Raw genomic sequence first — 21,487 nt, 5'->3', positions numbered from 1 at the left:
AGCCTCAGTGAAAGAGGAACATTAACAAAGACACCTTAAAGTTTGATTGACAGGTATATTGTCTCTATTTAAACAGAAGTTAAATCATAATACTTAACCAGAACATATCAATCCCACATCGTTGTCATGGGAGCAGTGAGATTGTTTAAGTGAAGATGATGTTGGACAGAAGTAAATCTGAGATTCATTTCCTCTACACAGAAGCTCCTCTGTCCAAACCAGACCCTCCCCTCGGCCAAAAGCAGCTGATCCCAGCACCTTCACAGGAATCCCACAGCCCAGCTCTCGACACACAATCTCTGCATCCTGCTGGTCAAAGTCAGCATCACACACTGTGGACCAGGAACCTCCATGAAGCACCTCCACTCTCCCAGAGCACTGATGAGGACCAGCACTGAGTCTCGGCTTTCTATGACCTGTGTTTCATTTTATTGTGTAAATATTGTGCATGTTTCAGAAGAACAGAATATAAAAAAAAACATAATATTTGCAGTGACATCCAACTCTGATAGCTGAGTTTAATTGCAGTCATGGTCGTATAATTACAGGTAAAATTAAATTATGTAACAAATATATTTGAACTTGAAGAGAATTTTTCGTTGTTTCTGTAGCGGTTAGGTTTTTTACGGGACGGGTTGCTGGCCTAGCACCCAACCCTCCTCCTTTCTCATTCGGCCATTGGGAACCGGCAATGGCGTTGCCCTACCAATCGGTGCGGGAGGCCTTAAGTTAAGTAAGTAACAAATATATTTAGTTAAATGTAGTTTATATATATATATATATATATATATATATATATATATATATATATATATATATTATGACTTGGTGGTTTTACATTTTATGCCCCTCATCTGTAAAAGTTAATTAAACTGCAAGGTTTTAAAGTTTTAGTCAAAAGGGCGGAAAGAACAGCTGTTCTTATGATATTGTAAAAAAAACAAACAAAAAAAAGAACCTAACCTTCGGGTGAAAAAAAAAATTCTGTAGCCTGATAAAATAAATTTAAAGCTGTTCACCATCATAAAATGACTGAGATGTATTTTCTATTTTAGGGATTTTATGGTCAGAGCTCATAACAGCAGCTTTTACATTTCTGTAGTTTAGTAAAACGGGAACATTTTCCCCCTCGTCTCACTGCAGCTGACTCGGCTAAATCTGCCGTGTTTAGGGTTTTGGTGATTCCTGGCCACAGACTTGAAGCTCCGCAGTGTGAAATGACTCTTTTTACTCTCCTGTGGTGTTTTTGTGAATGAAACTTTCCCACAATCAGAGTGGACCAGGAGCCTTAGATTAGGATTTTAGGGCTGTTGATTATGTGAATGATCAAATCTCATGTACGCGCTGCTCTTCATGGTGGCACTAATCAGTCTGAAACCAGGGATTTACCACAAGTGTGTGTAGTTTAATGAATCTGATGTGAAACACTCATATAAACACCATTAACAGAGAAAAGTCAAAGAAATTTAATACAAGAACAAGAAAATGTTCCTGCATGAGGCCCCATGTGTTTTTGTCTTTGTTTTTTTCACTAGTTATTAGTGAAGTTTAGGAGGCAAATAAATTATTTATATTATGATTTAATCAAATTTTAAATTAACATGAGTTAAAACAATATAAAAAAGGAAAATTAGCTATTTTTGTTACATTTAGTCAGATAAGTGTTTCAAATGTGTCCTGAACAATAATGTAAAAATGACTTTAGATTAATGACTTTGTGCCAATCAGTTAATTTCATAACTGTTATTAGTGAAATTCTGTGCAATTCAAGTGCAGTTTTTGGTTTTACTTGTAGTCACTTTAAATTGATCTTTAAAAAAAATCCTTATTACCAAAAAAATAATAAGTAAAAAAAAAGGTCATTTTCATATAAATAGGTTTTATTGAGGGTTCTATCAAAAATATTAATGTTTATTATAAACGGTTCCTCACTGTATATTTGTAAACATATTTAACAGTCACAGTTACCTGCATATGCAAATGATAATTTAGACCCAAATTAGTGAGTATTTGTCCTCCTCCACTTTACCATACAGATAAAAACCTGAACCTAGGCCTCAGTCTCTGTGCCACCCCAAAGTGAGTGCTGGGCCCAGCCTGGCCACCCCTATGAAAAAAGTCTGACTGTCATAATGAACCTCCTGCAAATGGACCCTTACTCAGGCTCAGTCAGCTCTTTGGTAGAGTCGCACCAGGCTTTACATTTAAATAAAGACAAAATGGAATTCAAATAATGTCTGGATAGAATTACAGTTAAATCATGCTGATAATCTAACTCATTGTTTTTATTCCCTAAAGTCAGTAGTTTACCTGAGCAGGTGACTCCAGCGTCAAGACCATGATGACAGCCATAAGGTTCCCCTCTACCATATGACCTACAGCTCTTCAGTGTCAATCCATTACAGCCACCAACCATCCAGATTGGTCCTGATCCTGGTCCAAAGTCAGCCTCACCCTGCACATTTACAGGCTCCCCACAGTGCAGCTCTCTACACGCCACTACAGCATCTTTCTCATTAGAGCCTATACTACACACTGTTCCCCACTGTCCCTCAAGAAAAACCTCCACTCTCCCAGCACAGCGACTTCCACCATTCACCAACCTCACACTGCCTGAGAGAGAGAGAGAGAGAGAGAGAGGTTTTATTATTACACACACAGACACAAACATACACACACTTATCTTTTTATAGACACACATACAAAGATATTTCTCTCTCATGCTCTTTTTCTCTCACACACAAATAACCACACACACACACACACACACACACACACACACACACACACACACACACACACACACACCCAGGCCCTCAACCAAAACACCACAAAGTTTTTAATATTTCTTTTTTGTAAATCCAGACAGTAACAGTTTTATATAGAGAATTAAATGGTCTCGCACCGCAGTATTTGAGTGAACTGCTAGTGTCTTACGATCCGCCACGCCTACTTCGAGCAAAAGGATGCAGGCTGATTATTAGAACCGCATATTATTAAAACTACAGCAGGGGGCAGAGCTTTTTCTTACAAAGCCCCAAAGTTATGGAATAGTCTTTCAAATAGTGTTCGGGTCTCAGACACAGTCTCAGTGTTTAAGTCCAGGCTAAAAACCTATTTATTTAATCAAGCATTTTTATAAATAGATTAGCCTTAGGTAAAGGAGCAGATCTGGGGGACCCATGGACGTAGAGTATTAGGTGAACTGGTATGTTTAGATGCTGTCTTCCCCACTCTCATTGATCACTCAGGTTTGCTGACGGTGAGCTGATTGGTTGCTTTACATCTCAGGAAGCCCTCATGTTTGTGTTTTTTTCTGGCTCTGCCTTTTAGTTATGATATCATAGTTAGTCCTTGCACTCTGCACTAAATATACATTTACCTTATACATTGTTCGACTGTGACCATACCTAACTGCCATCTCTCCATCTATTTTGCTCTCTTTTCCTCTCTCCCTCTCTCCTTCCCTCTACCTATCCCTCTGTCGAGCTATACATGTCACTCCTGAGCTGCCAGTGATTCAGACCCCCTCTGCCCTCTGGACCTGTCTAACTTGTCCTGGAGTCCTGCTTCTGGTTGGAGGTCTCGTCACATGGATGCCCCCGTGTGGTCTGCCTGGGATGCATGTGGTGACTCGGGATGGTTCCACTTTTCCACGAAGACGGCCCTGTCCTCGACTGATGCAGACAGCTGTTCTCTGAGGACTTCGATGGTTTAGGTTCCTGTGTTATACTGAACTTCCAGTCTCACATAGTTTTATTCAGATCATTCCCTGCTATCTGTTATCACCCAACATTATTCCCTGTTGAGTCTGGTTCCTCTCAAGGTTTCTTCCCATTACCATCTCAGGGAGTTTTTCCTTGCCACTGTTGCCGTTTTCCTCGGCTTGCTAATCAGGGACAATCTTAATATTTTGATTCATACACATTCACATTTCATACAAACTTAATTATTTTGATTATGTAAAGCTGCTTTGCGACAATGTCAATTGTTAAAAGAGCTATACAAAAATAAATTGAAATTGAAATTAAACACACACCCTACCTCAGGATGTAACACATTACTCACTACGCTGCTCATTACTTCTTGTTTACACATAAATGTTGACTAACTGCACTTTGGAACATGGAGAACCACACCGCTGCTAACATCAGTACCATCCATATCATACTTCATGTTTTACACTGCTGCTGTCATACACACACAACATACTTTTACATTTCTATATTCTTACATTTTGATACCTCAAAGTTTAAAGTTTATACATCCTGAATTATTATACACTTCTGCTTTAATTCTGTTTTATTTTGATAAAGTTTGTAAACACTGTATGCACCAAAATATACAGTACTGAAATGAAAAGAAGAACAATATTTCCTTGATGTCACCAGTGAGTTCATCTCTACTGAAAGAAACTAATATACACACTATTAGCGTGTTGATTTACCCATATGGAATTATTTATCCTGGAAAGGTTTCCTGCAGTATGGAGAGAGCTGGAGCTCCACCCTGTCGACTGATGCACATGCACGTTCAAGATGCGTGGGTTCTTATACAATTTTTCAGGTGATTTTTTACATATGTTTTTACAATGTTTTTTTGAAATTCTTCTATTAAGTTTATAAAAAAAAATCTATTTTTAATTTAATTACACACACACATAAATACACACATATAAACACACACAACAACACTTTGTCTCATGCTAGCTACATGGTTTTAAATTCCAATAAATTGTGTGTCACCTCTAAACTCTGAAACTTATTGTATACATGTTCAGGGGTTAGAGAGGGATTTGGGATCCAGTTTTGTGTTAGACGTTAGTTAACTTTGTAGCTCAGAGGCAACAACCTGGATGGTTCACTAACACTTAAACACACTCACTGACCAAAGTGTGATGGACTCTGGTCCTCTAGGACTGAAGCTGAAGATCCCTGCACTATACAAACAACACTGAACTCAACTGAACTTAATGCTGCTCTTCAGTTCAAGATTCAAGATTCAAGATTCAAATAACTTTATTAATCCCAGAGGGAAATTGCTTAAAACCAATGTAGGGAATATTTGATTTTTAGTATGTTTCATTGTATTCTGTGTGCATGAGAACAGAGTGATTTTCGTCCTGTTCTCACGACATAAGCTGTGCTTTCAAAAAACACATCCTATGGAAGTTTATGTTAAAGGTCGTAAAACTGTTAAACGCTCGTAAATTGAGAGCTACTCCTAAATTTATGTTCTTCCTTACCTTATCTGTTAAAAGCATTCCAGACTGGATGTAAACACTTCTGCATCCACCTTTTCTTTGGTTCTTTGTGTGTGTGCGTATATATACTCCTGTCTCCCACAATAAACTTTGAACGTCTCACTGAGCACTGACTTGTGTGTATCATTGAGGGGTTCCCTGGTACCAGGCGGGACAAGCAGAATACAGGCTGAGCACTGAGTAGACAAAAGGAGGTCTACCAAAATTCAAGAAATCCTTACAATTTGGGGGCTCTGTCCGGGATACCTCTAATCAGGTGAGTGTTGCTTTTAAATTTTTTTTCTCTATAAGGATAGAGCAAGCACGCTCACTGGTTTTTGGTATCTGGACCATATACAGTACGGGGGAGGATTGTCTTGGGGCTTTTACGCCTGTTTAGCGCGCGCTCGCTTCTGAAAGGTTCCTTGAACTGAAGCATAGTGTGGAAGCTGTATTCTGTTGCCCGCTCTTTGTTATTGTCTTTGTTGAGCTCTTTGTTGTTGTCTTTGTTGAAGTATTGTGTGTTGTTTGTTGAAGATATTGGTTTTTTCTGTCGCGGGTTTATTCACATTTATAAAATGGGTAATAAGAACACAACTACTTATCCAAAGCCGGACCCAGAAGAGGTTCCGCGTGACTGGATGAATAGGTGTGGACTTACTTACTTTACCACACCTTGGCTTGATAATTTATCAGGGTGGACTGAACCACAATCTCAATTTTTAACCTATCCACGAGGAGGTACTTTTAAGCCTGAATATCTAGCCTCTGCTTACTCTCAGATATATGAGGGTATGGGTGATCCAGGTTGGGATTATCCTTATATGGGTTCATGTTATCAAAAATGGGTAGAAATGAAAGCTCTTTGGGATAAATATTTAGACATAAAAGAAACTAAAATACAGAAGAAAAAGATTCCAAAGGTTACATCTGAAACTAAATTCAAGCCGCCTGTTCACTCAACCTTTCCGATCCCTCCTCCATATCATGCTGACATAGTAACGTCAGCATCTAACCAACTAATTATTGAGAAAATCTATCCTAATTTGAATCCCACTAATCCTTTTGTGAGCTGCCCATCTGTTCCTGTCTCCCCTGTACCCACAAAACCGTGCTCACCTTCGTCGGAAGTGTGTGCCTCAGGAAAGGGAAAGACTCCCAAGAAGGTGTCAGGACGAACTTCTGACAGCCCTCTATCGGATGATCCCGAGGATACTGATGGTGAGGATGATGATAATTCGGACGATGAAGGTCCGGATGAGAGGTCTCGCCCCAAACCTCGACAAGAAAATACTGCGTTTGTTTTCTCTATGGGACCAAAGGGTCCAAAAATCCTTCCACCATCCGTAAGCACGCTGAAGGACATTATTAAGATGCTCCCTTCTCCCAACAAACCTTTGCATTTTGTTGATATGCTGATAAAGGCTTCTAGGCACTGTCAGCTCGTGGGTGCAGATTACCGCTTTATTTTGCAATCGGTTTTGGGAGATGGGTACGATGAGGCTGATTTGATAAAAACAGTAAAATGCTTAGACCCTGAAAAAGACACATGGACTGTAGTGGTGAAACAGGAAGATGTAGAGGGTGGGGGAAGACGGAAAAAGAAGGAATATGACTTTCATTGGGGTAATTCTAATGAGGCTATGAAACTTTTAAAAGATGAGCTAACTACTTATCTTCTTGCACGTCAACAAGCTAGTCAAGATCTGTCACAGGTAACTAATTGTAGACAAGAAAAGAGTGAGACTACATCCAGGTTTCTGGAGCGGTTTCGAGAGACCTGGACCCTTTTGGGTGGTATGCCCCTCCCTGAAGAAAATCCTAACCCACTTTTCCTTACAACCTTCTTGAATAATTGTCGACCAGAAATTGTGAAAATTTTAAAGTTTCAATTGTCAGATCGTTCTACAATGACTATTAAAAAATTAGGTGAGCGTGTGAGAACACTAGAAGGAGATGGTATTTTAGAAAATAAACAAGTGGCATGTTTGTTTGTGGAAAGTGAAGGATACAGAGGTGGAAAAAAGGGAGGTAGAGGAGGCCGAAGAGGCCGTGGAAGAGGTAGAGGAGGTCTGCAGGGTCAGAGTGTACCTCGTAGATCTGGTTATTGTTATTATTGTTATAAAGAAGGTCATTGGGCTCGTGAATGTCACACGAAGGCCCGAGATGAGGGACGTAGTGGACAAAATGTGTATAATCAATTGAATGATGCTAATGAGGTGTTTTCTCCTAATCCTTCCCAGCAGCCACCACAGCGAGTACAACAACAACAACAGCAATATAGACCCAATCCCTTCTCAGGGATGCAGGTAGGAGCATATGATGCATAGGGATGCCCGCAGAGTTCCAGCCCCGCAATGTTACTTTGTACTTTCGAGTCACCTCAGGTTAATGAGTTGCCCTTTATAGAATTATGTATAGATGGTTCCGTATTCTCTTTCTTGGTTGATACGGGAGCCACAATGTCGTCTTTGGGTCGTGATTACGAGGGGCCGCTCTCGAATAAAAGTATCAGCTCTGTGGGAATTGAAGGGGTTTCTCAACGGAATTATTTTACTCCCCAGTTAACTGTAACATGTCCTTTAGATAAGGGAATTCATCTTTCTCATCGTTTTGTTTGCATGCCTGATTGTCCTTTTAATCTGTTAGGTCGTGATTTAATGAGTAGGCTACACATGTCCCTGACTTTTTCTGGAGCGAAACTCACTGTTGAAGTGCCTGATTCAGTTTCTTTCTCCCACCTTACAAATATGCGTGTAAATAATTGTTTCCTTTCTTCACAGAACAGCTCTCTTCCTGCTGCCCTTGAATGTGTGCCAAGCAGTCTGTGGGCTGAACATAAGGATGAGGTGGGGTTAGTTCACTGTGTGCCTTATAAAGCTAAATTAAAACACTTGCAACCTGTGTACATCAAACAATATCCACTCTCTGAGGCCAAGGCTTCAGGAATAGATGAGATTTTAGGCTCACTGCTCAAGCAGGGTGTTGTTAAACCATGTGTAAGTTCTTATAACACACCTGTTAACCCAGTCTTGAAACCTGATGGTACGTGGAGATTTACACAAGATCTAAGAAAAATAAATGACATAATTATCCCTGTAGCACCTGTTGTGCCTGATGTGCTTTCTTATCTAAAACTTTAGATGCTGTGGCACAAGGTTTGCCTGCCTGTCTCAGGGCTGTGGCCGCCTGTGCGGTGATGGTACAAGATGCTGAGAAGATTGTTCTCTCTCATCCTTTAATTTTGTATTCTCCACATCAGGTTAAACAAGTGCTACAGAACCTTCAAACACAACATATGACGGCTCAGAGAAGGTCTGGGTATGAGATTATCCTTTGTTCTACAAGTAACTTAGAGATAAAATCCACCTCTTCTTTTGACACCCTTGGATATGCTCTGGCACGCTTGATCAATGCACAGGACGACACGTTAGTAGATACAGATCATGACTGCTGTTCAGAGATCATTCACTCCACTAGTATACGCCCTGATCTGTCTTCTACTCCATTAGCAACTGGTGACACTCTGTTTGTAGATGGTTCTTGTTCAAAACCGTATGATGGGAAATTTCTTTGTGGTTATGCTGTGTGTGCATTGCCAGATATAACCATTGAAGCTTACTCTCTCCCTTTCTCATCTGCTCAGGCAGCTGAACTTTTTGCTCTAACTCGTGCGTGTGTTCTTTCTGAGGGAAAAGATGTCACTATATACACTGATTCTCGTTACGCTTTTGGTATCGCTCATGACTTTGGCCGCATCTGGCAATCCAGGAGTTTTCGTTCTGCTGAGGGTAAGCCAATTTCTCATTCTTCTCTAGTTCAGGATTTGATAGACGCATGTCATCTACCTAGTACTCTCGCTATTGTAAAAACTAAGGGTCATTCTTCTGGGGACTCTATGGAAGTGCGAGGTAATTCTCTAGCTGATTGTATTGCTAAAAAAGCAGCTCAAAAACAGATTTTCTTTCCTGACTCTGGTTCTGATTTGATCAATACATCCTTTCTTGCTAGCTCTTTGATTCCTGATGTAGATTTATGGTCTTTGCAAGCTTCAGCCACGCCGAATGATTCCTCTTTTTGGCAAGCTCAAGGTGCCTATGTTGCTTCTGATGGTTTATGGTATTGTGCTAATGGTCGTTTGTGCCTGCCATCTCATTGTCTTCCGTTCCTCGTGCGCGAGTTCCACGGTGTTACACATCGCGCGCGAAGGGGGGTTAAGGAAGATATGAAAAAACTCTTTTGCATAGCCAACATGCTTGGAACAATTGATTCATTAATATCTAGATGTTTGGTGTGTGCTCAGAATAATGTGACAAAGGGTTTAGGTAAACACGAAAGTCTTCTATTACCTACTGCCCCGTTTGCAGAGTGGCAAATTGATTTTACGCATATGCCTGCATGTGGCACATTCAAATATCTTCTGGTTTTGGTAGACAAGTTTTCTAGGTGGGTGGAAGCTTTCCCGTGTGCTCATGAGAATGCAAAGGTGGTGACCCGAGTTTTAGCGAAAGAAATAATACCTCGTTATGGCGTGCCTCATGCTATTGACTCAGATAAAGGAACACCTTTTACATCTCAGGTAACACAGAATTTGTGTAAATATCTTTCACTGTCCTGGTATTTTCACATTCCTTATCATCCACAGTCATCAGGTATAGTAGAAAGAACAAATAGGACACTGAAAGAAAAATTGACTAAAGCAATGCAAACCATGGGAAGTAAAAACTGGGTTGATCTGTTACCTGCTGTTCTAGCTGAAATGAGAATGACACCAAGAAAAGACGTGCACATGTCCCCACATGAAATTATATTTGGCAGACCCTTTCCCGTGCCATGGAGGAAAGGTAAACCCGCGATAGGAACAACTGATCTTGATGTACATATTGCTGAATATTCTGCTGCTCTGATAGATACTCTAACTAAACATTATGAACAAATTGCTAATGTGACTCCAATACCCTCAACAAAACCCACACATCCTTTTAATGTGGGAGATACTGTTCTGGTAAAATCTTTGACCCCCAGAAAACTGGGAGATTGTAAATATGATGGACCAGCAGAAATAATCGCAATTACTCGTACTGCTGTCTTAACTGATCTTTTTCCACAGTGGATCCATGCTACTAGGCTGAAGAGATGTCCTGTCGGCGTGAGACCAAAGGATGAATAAATGCGTGTGCATTATTATCTTTCTGTCTCTGTGATTTTTGTTTCCTAGACTAAAGACGTGCTGCAGTGATGTCCAACCCGTGATGTGACATAGAGAGAGTGACGTGACACAGAGGGATCGCCTGGGGTTGCCACTGAATGACTTTACTTTTGCTATTAGTGTAGCATTTCTGGTGGTGTCTTAGCGCCTCGTAAGGTGGGACGAGTGCAGATTGGGCGTGCCCGCACTCTGAGCACTGTATCGTCAAGAAAGGCAATAGTTCACCACTAGTAGTTATTTATGAGTTTGCACTCAACTTGTTATATTTCTGTGTATTCTTTTGGTCACACTCCATCCTGTAGAGTTTGTAGAACAGCACTAGGAGTGGAAACCTCTCCTGCCTTAGGATGAAGTTTCTTTTTGTCCTCCTAATCTTGAACAAGGGATTGTTGTACATAGTGCAACCTCATCCACATGATAATGTTTTTTGGAGATTCGCTAATTGGACTGCTAAGCAATATACCAATGAGTCTTGTTATGTGTGCCAACATTTCCCTTCCGCTGTAGGACAGACGTCACTGAGACCCCTACCTGGTAATGAATCAGCTCTCTTAGTAGCTGCACGAGTTTGTATTAGTTCCTACTGTCGAAATGGTACTCAGTATATTAACTCTAACCTGACACATAGCTTATTTTTGAATCAAACAGGGTCTGACTGGTGGTGCAGACTGATGCACTACGATCATAATTTCTCAAACCCTTGTGACTATTCACTTACTGCTTTAGATATTAGCCTCCTCCGCTTCAGCACGAGGAAAAGAGCTCTCGTCACTGCTTTCCAGGTCTTCACTTTGCCCAATTTTAAATATCCTTACTGCTTTATAGGAAATGGCTCTGTATTTCTTGGAAACATGCATCTAGATATGTGTAGTGAAGCATATTTTCCCTATTCTCCAGATCGTTCTTGTCCTGAAGGTAATTGCTCAGTAATCCACCCTGGCCCCCGTGGGACCATTAATCACTATTCAGATTGGTATTGGGTTTGTGATAAGGCTGTTTACATTTTCCTCCCTGCTAACTGGGCTGGAATTTGTGCCCCTTCTCAATTTAGAGGCTCTTTTACACCGGTCACACGAAACCCACGTGGAACCCAACATCATAGTGATCCATTCCCTCCCCCTGATCATCAGTTACAGATAAGGGCAGTTAAATTTTGGCATGCTTTTTTTCCTCAATATGGTGTGACTCAGTTATGGAATCAGATTGAGGTAACACATTACAGGTTAGCTACTTTTGTTAATGCCACTAATATTGCTGTAGAAGGTATTAAAGGGGAATTAACTGCTCTTCGACTGACCACGGTACAGAATAGAATGGCCCTTGATTTAATCCTCGCAGAGAAGGGGGGTGTTTGTGCTATGGTAGGTGATAGTTGTTGTACATACATTCCAGCTAATGATGATGAACATGGAAAAATTTCTACTGCTTTGGAAAAGATGCGCGAGGTTGCTTCTCAGTTAAAGGATGATGAAAAGGGTCAAGTAGGTTGGGGAGTTTGGTATACTTTGTTTGGTCAATGGGCTCCTTATCTCTCCCTTGTCGTACCGGTTTTGTTTATTTTATTGTTGTTATGTCTTTTAGGTCCATGTATTTTTCGCTGTGTGCAAAATCTTTTGTACAAGTATGTTTCAGGTTATGTTCCTGCGCCGCGTCCGATGACCTATTATCCGCCAGCGACTTCTTGAAAGCTCTGAGTTTTATTCAACGATATTTCTTATGAATAAAAGGGGGGAATTGTAGGGAATATTTGATTTTTAGTATGTTTCATTGTATTCTGTGTGCATGAGAACAGAGTGATTTTCGTCCTGTTCTCACGACATAAGCTGTGCTTTCAAAAAACACATCCTATGGAAGTTTATGTTAAAGGTCGTAAAACTGTTAAACGCTCGTAAATTGAGAGCTACTCCTAAATTTATGTTCTTCCTTACCTTATCTGTTAAAAGCATTCCAGACTGGATGTAAACACTTCTGCATCCACCTTTTCTTTGGTTCTTTGTGTGTGTGCGTATATATACTCCTGTCTCCCACAATAAACTTTGAACGTCTCACTGAGCACTGACTTGTGTGTATCATTGAGGGGTTCCCTGGTACCAGGCGGGACAAGCAGAATACAGGCTGAGCACTGAGTAGACAAAAGGAGGTCTACCAAAATTCAAGAAGTCCTTACAACCAACATCACACAAATAATCACATTTGAATCAAAGTGCAGCAAAGACACGCCTCTGTTAAAGATAAACTCCGCCCACGTGTGTCTGATTTCTGTGTCCATCATAATCAATGTGAACGTTACACTGGACCCAGGCAGTGCAGTCTATTACAATACATATTTATTACATAAAGCTTAAACCTATGGGGTAATTACAATATTAAATCAGAAAGTTTATTAATTTTTGATAAATGTTTAGATTAAAACTATTTTACCTGCGCAGGTGACTCCAGCATCACCACTATGATCACAGTCATTTCTCCCCCAGTCTGCTGAGCTACAGTTCTTCAATGTCGACTCTGATCCATTACAGCCCACATCATCCATCCAGATTGGTCCTGAACCTGGTCCAAAGTGTGTTAAATACTGCACGTCTACAGGCTCCCCACACTGCAGCTCTCTACACACCACTGCAGCTTCTCTCATATCCCAGCTATTATTACACACTGTTCCCCACTGTCCACCATGAAGAACCTCTACTCTCCCAGCACAGCGACTTCCTCCATTCACCAACCTCAGAGTGTCTAAGAGAGGAAGAGAGAGTTATATAATGTTTGTCTTTTAGTTCATTGATTAAGCAGTCAGTTTTTTTCTGTTTATTTCACACATGGATAAAACTGTTACATTGTTACATCTGTCATTTAATATAGGCCTAAGCTGCATTAAGGAATTACAAAATGTATTTAAAAAAGACAGCAAGTTACCCAAACTCCATTTTTAAAACAATAAGGCAATTTGGTAAATAAAGGTGAAATGTTACTATATAAAAGACGTATGTGGAGGTTTGTGCAGATGGTGGGTATGAAATGAAAAGATGAACAATATTTCCTTGATGTCACCAGTGAGTTCATCACTGTTGATTTACCACCGTGTGCATAATATTAGTGTTGGAAGTGTGTGTGTACCGCCTTGCTGTAGACAGTGTTCATATCGTTCACGCAGATTCTCAACCTGATCTCAAACAGTTCTTGATCTTTACACTTTAACACACTCTCCTTTAACATTCCTCACAAGCCGGCACCAGGAGGTGTAAGATCGGGGGAATGGGAGGAGTGTGTGAAGTCAGAAATATGGAATTATTTATCCTGGTAAGGTTTCCTGCAGCATGGAGAGAGCTGGAGCTCCGCCCTGTCAACTGATGCACATGCACGTTCAAGATGCTTTTTCAACAACCTGAATGGTTCACTAATACTTAAACACACTTATTGAAACTGAAAATGATCAGTTTTAAATTATTAGTTTAAAATTAAATTAGGTGTGTTTGAGCAGAAGAATGACCAAAGTGTGTTGGACTCTGGTCCTCCAGGACTGGAGCTGAAGATCCCTGCACTATACTAACAACACTGAACTCAACTGAACTTAAGGCTGCTCTTCAGTTACGCCAACATCACACAAAAAAAATACATTCTTAAGTTCTATATCTGAATAAAGTGCAGCAAAGACATGCCTCTGTTACAGATAAACTCCGCCCACGTGTGTCTGATTTCTGTGTCCAACATGCTATTTATTTTTTATAAATGTTTCGATTAAAACTATTTTACCTGAGCAGGTGACTCCAGCATCACCACTATGATCACAGTCATTTCTCCCCCAGTCTGCTGAGCTACAGTTCTTCAATGTCGACTCTGATCCATTACAGCTTACATCATCCATCCAGATTGGTCCTGAACCTGGTCCAAAATGTGTGAAATACTGCTTGTCTACAGGGTCCCCACACTGCAGCTCTCTACACACCACTGCAGCTTCTCTCATATCCCAGCTATTATTACACACTGTTCCCCATTGGCCACCATGAAGAACCTCCACTCTCCCAGCACAGCGACTTCCTCCATTCACCAACCTCAGAGTGTCTGAGAGAGAGAGAGAGAGAGAGAGATAATGTTTGTTGTTTAATGTATTGATTAAGCAGTCAAGTTTTTCTATTCATTTCACACATGGATAAAACTGTTACATTGTTACATTTGTCATTTAATATATGCCTAAGCTGCATTAAGGAATTACAAAATGTATTTAAAAAAGACAGCAAGTTACCAAAACTCCATTCTTAAAACAATAAAGCTATTTGTTTTTACTATATGAAAGAAGTATGTAGAGGTTTGTGCAGACAGAAGGTACAGTAGAAGCCAGAAGCAGTGCTAATGTCAGAACTGATATTACTGAAAGATTTAACAAATGGTGTCCGATCAGTGCATAGTTACAGACCTGTATGATTTATAGAGGATTAAAGCTGGATTATTAGTCTGTTGCTCTTGTCAGGAAAATGGACGTTTACACTTGAACTACCGTAGGACTTAGCTCCTGGTCTCCACTGGCACTGCCTGTTTGTAATTCAGCCTCTTTAGGGATTCAACCCAAGGGCCATGCTGGGTGCCCCATGCTTGCATTCTACACCAGTGAAAGTCCTATTGCATGGGTGGCACCACAGTCAAACAGACGAGGTGTTACAAGATAAAAGGAAAGAAAAAGGCAAGGTCTTATTAAGGAAAATGGGAAAGAAAAGGATTTTATAGAGAGTAGAAGTAAAAAAGGGAAGGAAAGTTGTGAAGGTATACATGTGCGGGTCTGGAGACAGTGCCTGTTACCGACAAAGTTAACATTAGAATAGTTGTTGTTTCTTTTCTTTTAATTCCTTTGTGCAGAACTCACAATTTACAGACTTTGTATTGAAGTTGTCCTTTTATACATCGTTGTAGGCATGTTTGGTATCTGTATATTGTATGTGTGTGGTCAAACTGTAACAAATAACATAAATTTCATTTAGAATACTGTATCATATTATAAATTCTGGAAATCACAATCCTTCTATATAAACTCTTAAACATTAGGCTTTAGCTTCAATATCTTGAAATACATAAAATCAGACATCTTTATAACATGTTTGCCTTTTAATAAAAACGATTGGTTGTTAATTAGATAGTTTAAAGTCTAAATTAGATAAAGTTTAAAGTCTTATTAGCAACATGAATTCCGTGTAGTGAATCGACTCTCTTTCGCTGCTTTGGGACAATGCCAATTGTTAAAAGCGCTATAAATTTTTTTTATTTAATTGGATCTCCTACTTGAAGATTCCGTTTTAGATGTAACCATTTTTGTCATTGTTGCAAAGCAGGGAGGTACACTTTGAGCCATCGTGACCAGAAGACATCCGCCAGGTATTGGACCTGACACCATCTGCATCGATACAGATTTTGCTTCATGAAAGCTCCTGGAGGTTGGGATGGACCAGAACGAAGCAACCACAAATGGTTTGGTGTAAGTGGTAACGGGTCTGATGGATCGTCTGAGAGCTTAGTGATTGGTCTGCCGTTGACTCAACACAACAAAACAATGTCACTAATCCTTCATCGTCAGGTGTCTGCTGCGACAAGACTGCATTCAAAACAGAACGAACGGTGCAAATTTGACGCTCCCAAACGCCTTCCACATATGAAGCAGCAGGTAGGTTGAAGATCCAATTCACATTGTTTTGTAGTAAGTAATCTGAAATCTTTCATTGATTCTAATCATTTAAGGCCTTCTGCAACTCTCGAAGTCCTCCGACGAAAGAAGTCCTGTTATCTGACCTTATCTCAGACAGTGGGCCTCTCCTGGCGATAAATCTGTGTAAAGTGTTGATAAAAGAGTCTGTGTCGATAGTGTGCGCTACTTCTAAATGGATAGCTCTCGTAGTGAGACACGTGAACAAGCACCCGTATTTCTTTAGCTCAGTACGTCCTTTCTTAATCAAGAATGGGCCAAAGTAGTCTATGCCCACACGAGTGAAAGGATTTTCCCCTGGTGTCACTCAAGAAACAGGCAAGTGTACTCAATTTCTTGCATAACAATCCCTTCACACGTAACAGGATAGCTGCAGCTCTTTTTAAGCGGTGCGAACTAGAGTACTTCTCCAGTAGTCTGTCCACTGCATTCTTTGACACTTCACTTGCACTGATGTTAGTTGCATAGACCTCTTTTGTTCGTTTGATCTCTGCTCCCTCTGATAAGCTATTTAAAACAGGTTGAACAGGCCAATGCTCCTCTTCAAGCTGAAGAAAATGTGGGCCAGAAATCCATCGATCACTTGACAAAATCTCTCCCATAGTCATTCCACGAGATACTTAAGCATAGTCAACATATCTCCACTGACATGCTTCTGAACGTTCATGTATCTTTGAAACCCGATTAGTGATGAAAGTCTGGAAGCAACAACACTTGATTTTATAACACTTTAATATACTGAAGAACGATGGTACTATCTGTCGTAGGTCGGAAGTGGGTCTTGTCAATTAGGATTTCCAGGTTGCGCTTGATTTGTTGGACCAACTCCGTAGCTACTACTGCTGCTAGTAACTCAAGACGTGGTATGCTAACCGACTTGATAAGTGCGAGTCTGGCTTTTGACATCACTAACCTACAGGTGTTTCCCATTTTGATGTACGGAACTACTCCATATGCCATCTCTGAGGCATCAGAAAAGTGATGGACTTGGGTCTCCAACAACTGATTTATGGGTGTTGGTCTGAGACATCTTGGGATTGTCATTGCAGATAGTAGAGGCAAATCATCTAGCCACCTGCGCCACTGCGCTGCTATTTCTGATGGAACTTCTTCATCCCAGTCAACTCCCAAGCGGGACAACTCTTGAAAAATTATCTTTGCTTTAAGCACGAATGGACTAGCAAATCCTAAAGGATCATAGATGGAACTTGTAGTACTCAACACTCCTTTCTTTGTTGCTGGTTTGTCTATCGACTTAACTTCAAATGTGAAGCAATCTTTTTTCACATCCCAGAGGACTCCTAATGGTGATTCAAATGGTAAATCCTCTTTATCAAGATTAACCTCACGTAGCGACTTTGCCCAGTCTTCCACTGGTATTGACCTCATCACTTCTTTAGAATTGCTCAACCATTTAGTTAATCTAAAGCCCCCTCTGCTGAGCAGATCTCAAAGCCCATAAGCAAGTTCGATCGCAACCTTCTCGTTTAATACCGACTTGAGATAATCATCTACATAGAAATTATGCTTTACTGTTTTTACAGTATCATCTGAAAATTTTCTTTGGTTGTCCTCAGAAACTCATTGCAAAGAGAAATTGGCAGCACTAGGACTCCAGACACCTCCAAAAAGTTGAGCTGTCATGCGATAATGCTTGGGTGGTTTGTCAGGATCGTCATCTTCCCACCACAGGAAGTGAAGCATGTCTCTTTCATCTGATGGCACTCAGACCTGATGAAACATACTCTGAACGTCTGCATTTAGAGCAATAGGTTCTTGCCTAAACTTAAGAAGAACTCCTAGTAGCTTATTGGTAAGATATGGGCCTTGGTGTATGTGATTATTCAATGAAGTACCTTGGTATCGTGCTGCACAATCAAAGACAATACGAACCTTTTTAGGCTTACGTGGATGTATCACTGGATGATGTGGCAGATACCACATGTGCCCATCATCTCGATTAATATCAAAAACCACTTCTGCATATCCTCTCTGCAAAGAGTCTCTGATACCTTCTGTATACTTCTGAAGCAACATCGGATCTTTCTTTAATCTTTTTCCTAGAAGGTCTAATCGGTGTTAAGCCATTGTGTAGTTACCGGGTATTTGTGGTGGATGTTCTTTGAATGGAATCGGCAATGTGTAGTGAACATCCCTTTTGACTGCTTGCTTATTCCATGGATCCAAAACTTGCTGATCGATTTTAGACAACAGATCGTCATTCGCATGCATCTGATCATCCAATTTCCAAAATCTTTTAACTGCTTGTTGTAGAGAATGATCAGCCTAAATAAAATTAGCTGAAACAGCTGTAGAACCATCGCCTACTGGTCCATGGAGTGTCCACCCAAGGCCAGTAAGAATTGCGTAGGGTTCGCAAGGTTCACCACAACATGTGTCTCTAAGAGCAAGTATGTCAGGTTGATCTAGACCAATCAACACATGAACCTCATCAGCTAGATCCACGTCTGCTAAGCTGATTTCACCAGCAACTTTTTGCAGGTGTGACCACTGTAGGGTTTTAACATAATAATGACAATAAATGGCTGCCAGCATTCTTCATCATTATATGCAATGTGGGCCAGGGGTACTGTAGCTCAGTGGTTAAGACATTGGACTACGGTTCCGAAGATCCCAGGTTCAAACCCCACAACCCCCAAGTTGCCGCTGTTGGGCCCTTGAGCAAGGCCCCTAACCCTCAACCGCTCAGATGTGTAATGAGATAGATAGATAGAAAAAAAAAAGTAAGTCGCTCTGAATAAGAGCGTCTGCCAAATGCCTAAATGTAAGTATGTAGGATTTACATAATGAAGACAACAAATAACGGTTGCATTGTCCACCAATAAATGTAGACATTTTAATGTGGACACAATATCAACGCAGCCTTTACCATTAATAAGTAACGTTTAGCTCTGTGTCAGAGTTGTATCGAATCTTTAACAATTCGGGTTAATTTGATTAACTGAATCAAAATTTATAATGTACACTTTATCGACTAACCATCCAGCGTTTAGCACAATTTAATGTATCTTACCAGTTCTGGTTATCACATGGCCAACAACGATAACACAAAATCTAGAATTTAATAATTATGAGCAAGGTAAAAAGATCTAAGCCAATGTTTAGACTTTAAAATACATGACCAAGACAACAGTTCTTTATAAAAAAACGAGAATTTATTTGATTAATCTACGATACATGAAACTACACTACTTGAACGCACGCACACACACACACACACACACATACATACAAACAAACAGACACACATACAAACAGTTTGGAAGGTGAAAATGAATTAAGTTATTCTAGTACTGTTTACTAGATCAACGAAAGTCACAAGAGCAGAGTCTTGGATTTAATCTTACGGTGTAGTTATGAAACGAGCACCAACTTCAGCAAGGTATGCAGCTTTGTTTGTTTACTTGTGTTATTTTTCGTTCTCATCCGTTGGTTCACCTCCAGCGAAGGGAATCACGGCGTTGCTGATTGGTTGGTGCGCTGTTGTAGAGATGACGTCTGTCGGGAAAGCCCTTCGGTGAGGCGTTGGTTGCCTGGTTACTGATGGCTGCGCTCTAGAACTACTCCTGAGGTTTCCTTCTTTGCGGGACTTTGGAGTTCTGGCACGAAGTCTCGTTGAGAGTTCTTGAAGAGCGGATGATGCCAGCAGCGGCGGCGTACTGCCGCAAGGACGGGAGCCCGAGCTGCTTGGAAGATGTTGTAGGTTGCAGTTGTGATGTTAATTTCTCGACTCCTCTTTTGAACTCTTACTCCTTAGGGTTTTTGTCCCCTTGGGGTCAGTCCGCCCCACGGGTGATTGGTCCAATTGGATGTGGTTGCGGGGCTTAGCCACGCCTCATGTTGTTCCTCCTGTTGTGCATAAATTACCCAGATGTTTCGGCTGTCACGTGATACCCATCCGGTTGGAGTTTTTAATACTTTTTAACACTAGAAGCGCCGGGCAGCGGTCATTTGACCGCAAGGGGGTAAAAAATATATATATATACTTCACACTCGATCAAATTCCAGGACCCTCCTTTCATGACTTTTCCTAGTTCTGTGAGCTTAATCACCCTGTATGCTTACATTTTCAAAATCGCACCAGTAAAAGCCAGGATAAAGCTATTTTGCTCCTATTTACGTGAAATCGCTGACAGCTGCGCGCCGGTCATGCCGTTTCCTGCCTTTTCCAACCTGCGATTCTCATTTCTCTCAGCAGATGGTGCAAGGGATCGCGCATACTATCTATGCGTCATTCAGTGCGTATATGTAACTATCTCTGGTTTTATTCCATTTATGCAGTTTATATAAATATAAAAATATATAAAATCCCGGCACTGGATTTCGGGGCGGAGGCCAACGCTGCGCAAGCGCTGGAGTAAGATACAGCTCAGTGCGCCGTCAGCCGGCAAGGCGACCTGCAGCTGCGCCTTCCCTCCTACAACGGCGCCGTTGAACCCAACGCATTCCTCGCCCAAGTCGAGCTAGCCGCCAATTTCGCGGGCTGGTCCCAGGCGGAAACAGCAATCCGGGTAGCTCAGCTTCCCTTTCTGAGGCGCTGAGCGAGGCAAAGCGCGCTAAGCCCATAATGGTGGCACATCGGGGCGGCAGCTGAGTGGAGCGCCGTGGCGACGTAGAACTGACGCCAAACATTCTCCCTGTGCAGTCCTCCAGGCTCTCCGGCGGTGATTAGCCGTCCGAGCCAGTGGCAGCCAAGTTACTGCATCACGCAGAGCGTCACCCTCAGTCGCTTCGCTGGTGTCACAGCTGAACCGTGGTCCGCTCATCGCCAAACAGAAGGGCCCCACCCAGCGCTCGTGGGCACCGCTGCAAGACTCGAACTCTGTGGGGGCCGGACCGCCTCAGGACAATGTTCGCTCATCCCTCACCCGCCAAAAGACTCCGGCATTCCCAACGCCAGCGCCGACCGCCTCCAGGCTCTCCGGCGGTGATCAGCCGTCCGAGCCAGTGGCAGCCAAGAGCGTCACCCGCAGTCGTTTCGCCGGTGTCACAGCTGAACCGTGGTCCGCTCATCGCCAAGCAGAAGGGCCCCACCCAGCGCTCGCGGCCACCGCTGCAAGACTTTCGGGTGGGGGCACCTATGGGGCGGATGGCCGTGGACGCTCACAGCCAGGGGCGAGATTTTGCTGCTGGAGAGCATGTATGGGTGTGTTCCTCCGGAAGGAAGAGGGGGCTCTCGGCCAAGCTAATGTCTGGGTGGGCCCCTGTACGGTAATTTCTTGGCTCTCCGATGTCATCTACCGGGTGCAGTTGGCGGGGCGGGCACGAGTTGTGCTCCACCGGGACCGTCTTGTGCCTTACCAGCCGCACGGCGACGAAACATCAAACTCTG

The 21,487-nt window shown here is 41.7% G+C and overlaps 1 protein-coding gene across 1 annotated transcript in view; it reads right to left on the bottom strand.

Moving 5' to 3' along the window:
• Window positions 1-21,487, bottom strand: part of LOC128534666 (deleted in malignant brain tumors 1 protein-like) — a 125,825-nt gene that overhangs the window by 91,327 nt on the left and 13,011 nt on the right. Inside the window, 3 exon segments of the mRNA XM_053509112.1 lie at window positions 105-378; window positions 12,865-13,181; window positions 14,199-14,507. Of these exon segments, the coding sequence (XP_053365087.1) occupies window positions 105-378; window positions 12,865-13,181; window positions 14,199-14,507 (900 nt within the window).

Source organism: Clarias gariepinus, chromosome 12 (assembly GCF_024256425.1).
Source record: "Clarias gariepinus isolate MV-2021 ecotype Netherlands chromosome 12, CGAR_prim_01v2, whole genome shotgun sequence".
Lineage (NCBI taxonomy): Eukaryota > Metazoa > Chordata > Actinopteri > Siluriformes > Clariidae > Clarias > Clarias gariepinus.
This window is presented reverse-complemented; position numbering and strand designations above follow the sequence as displayed.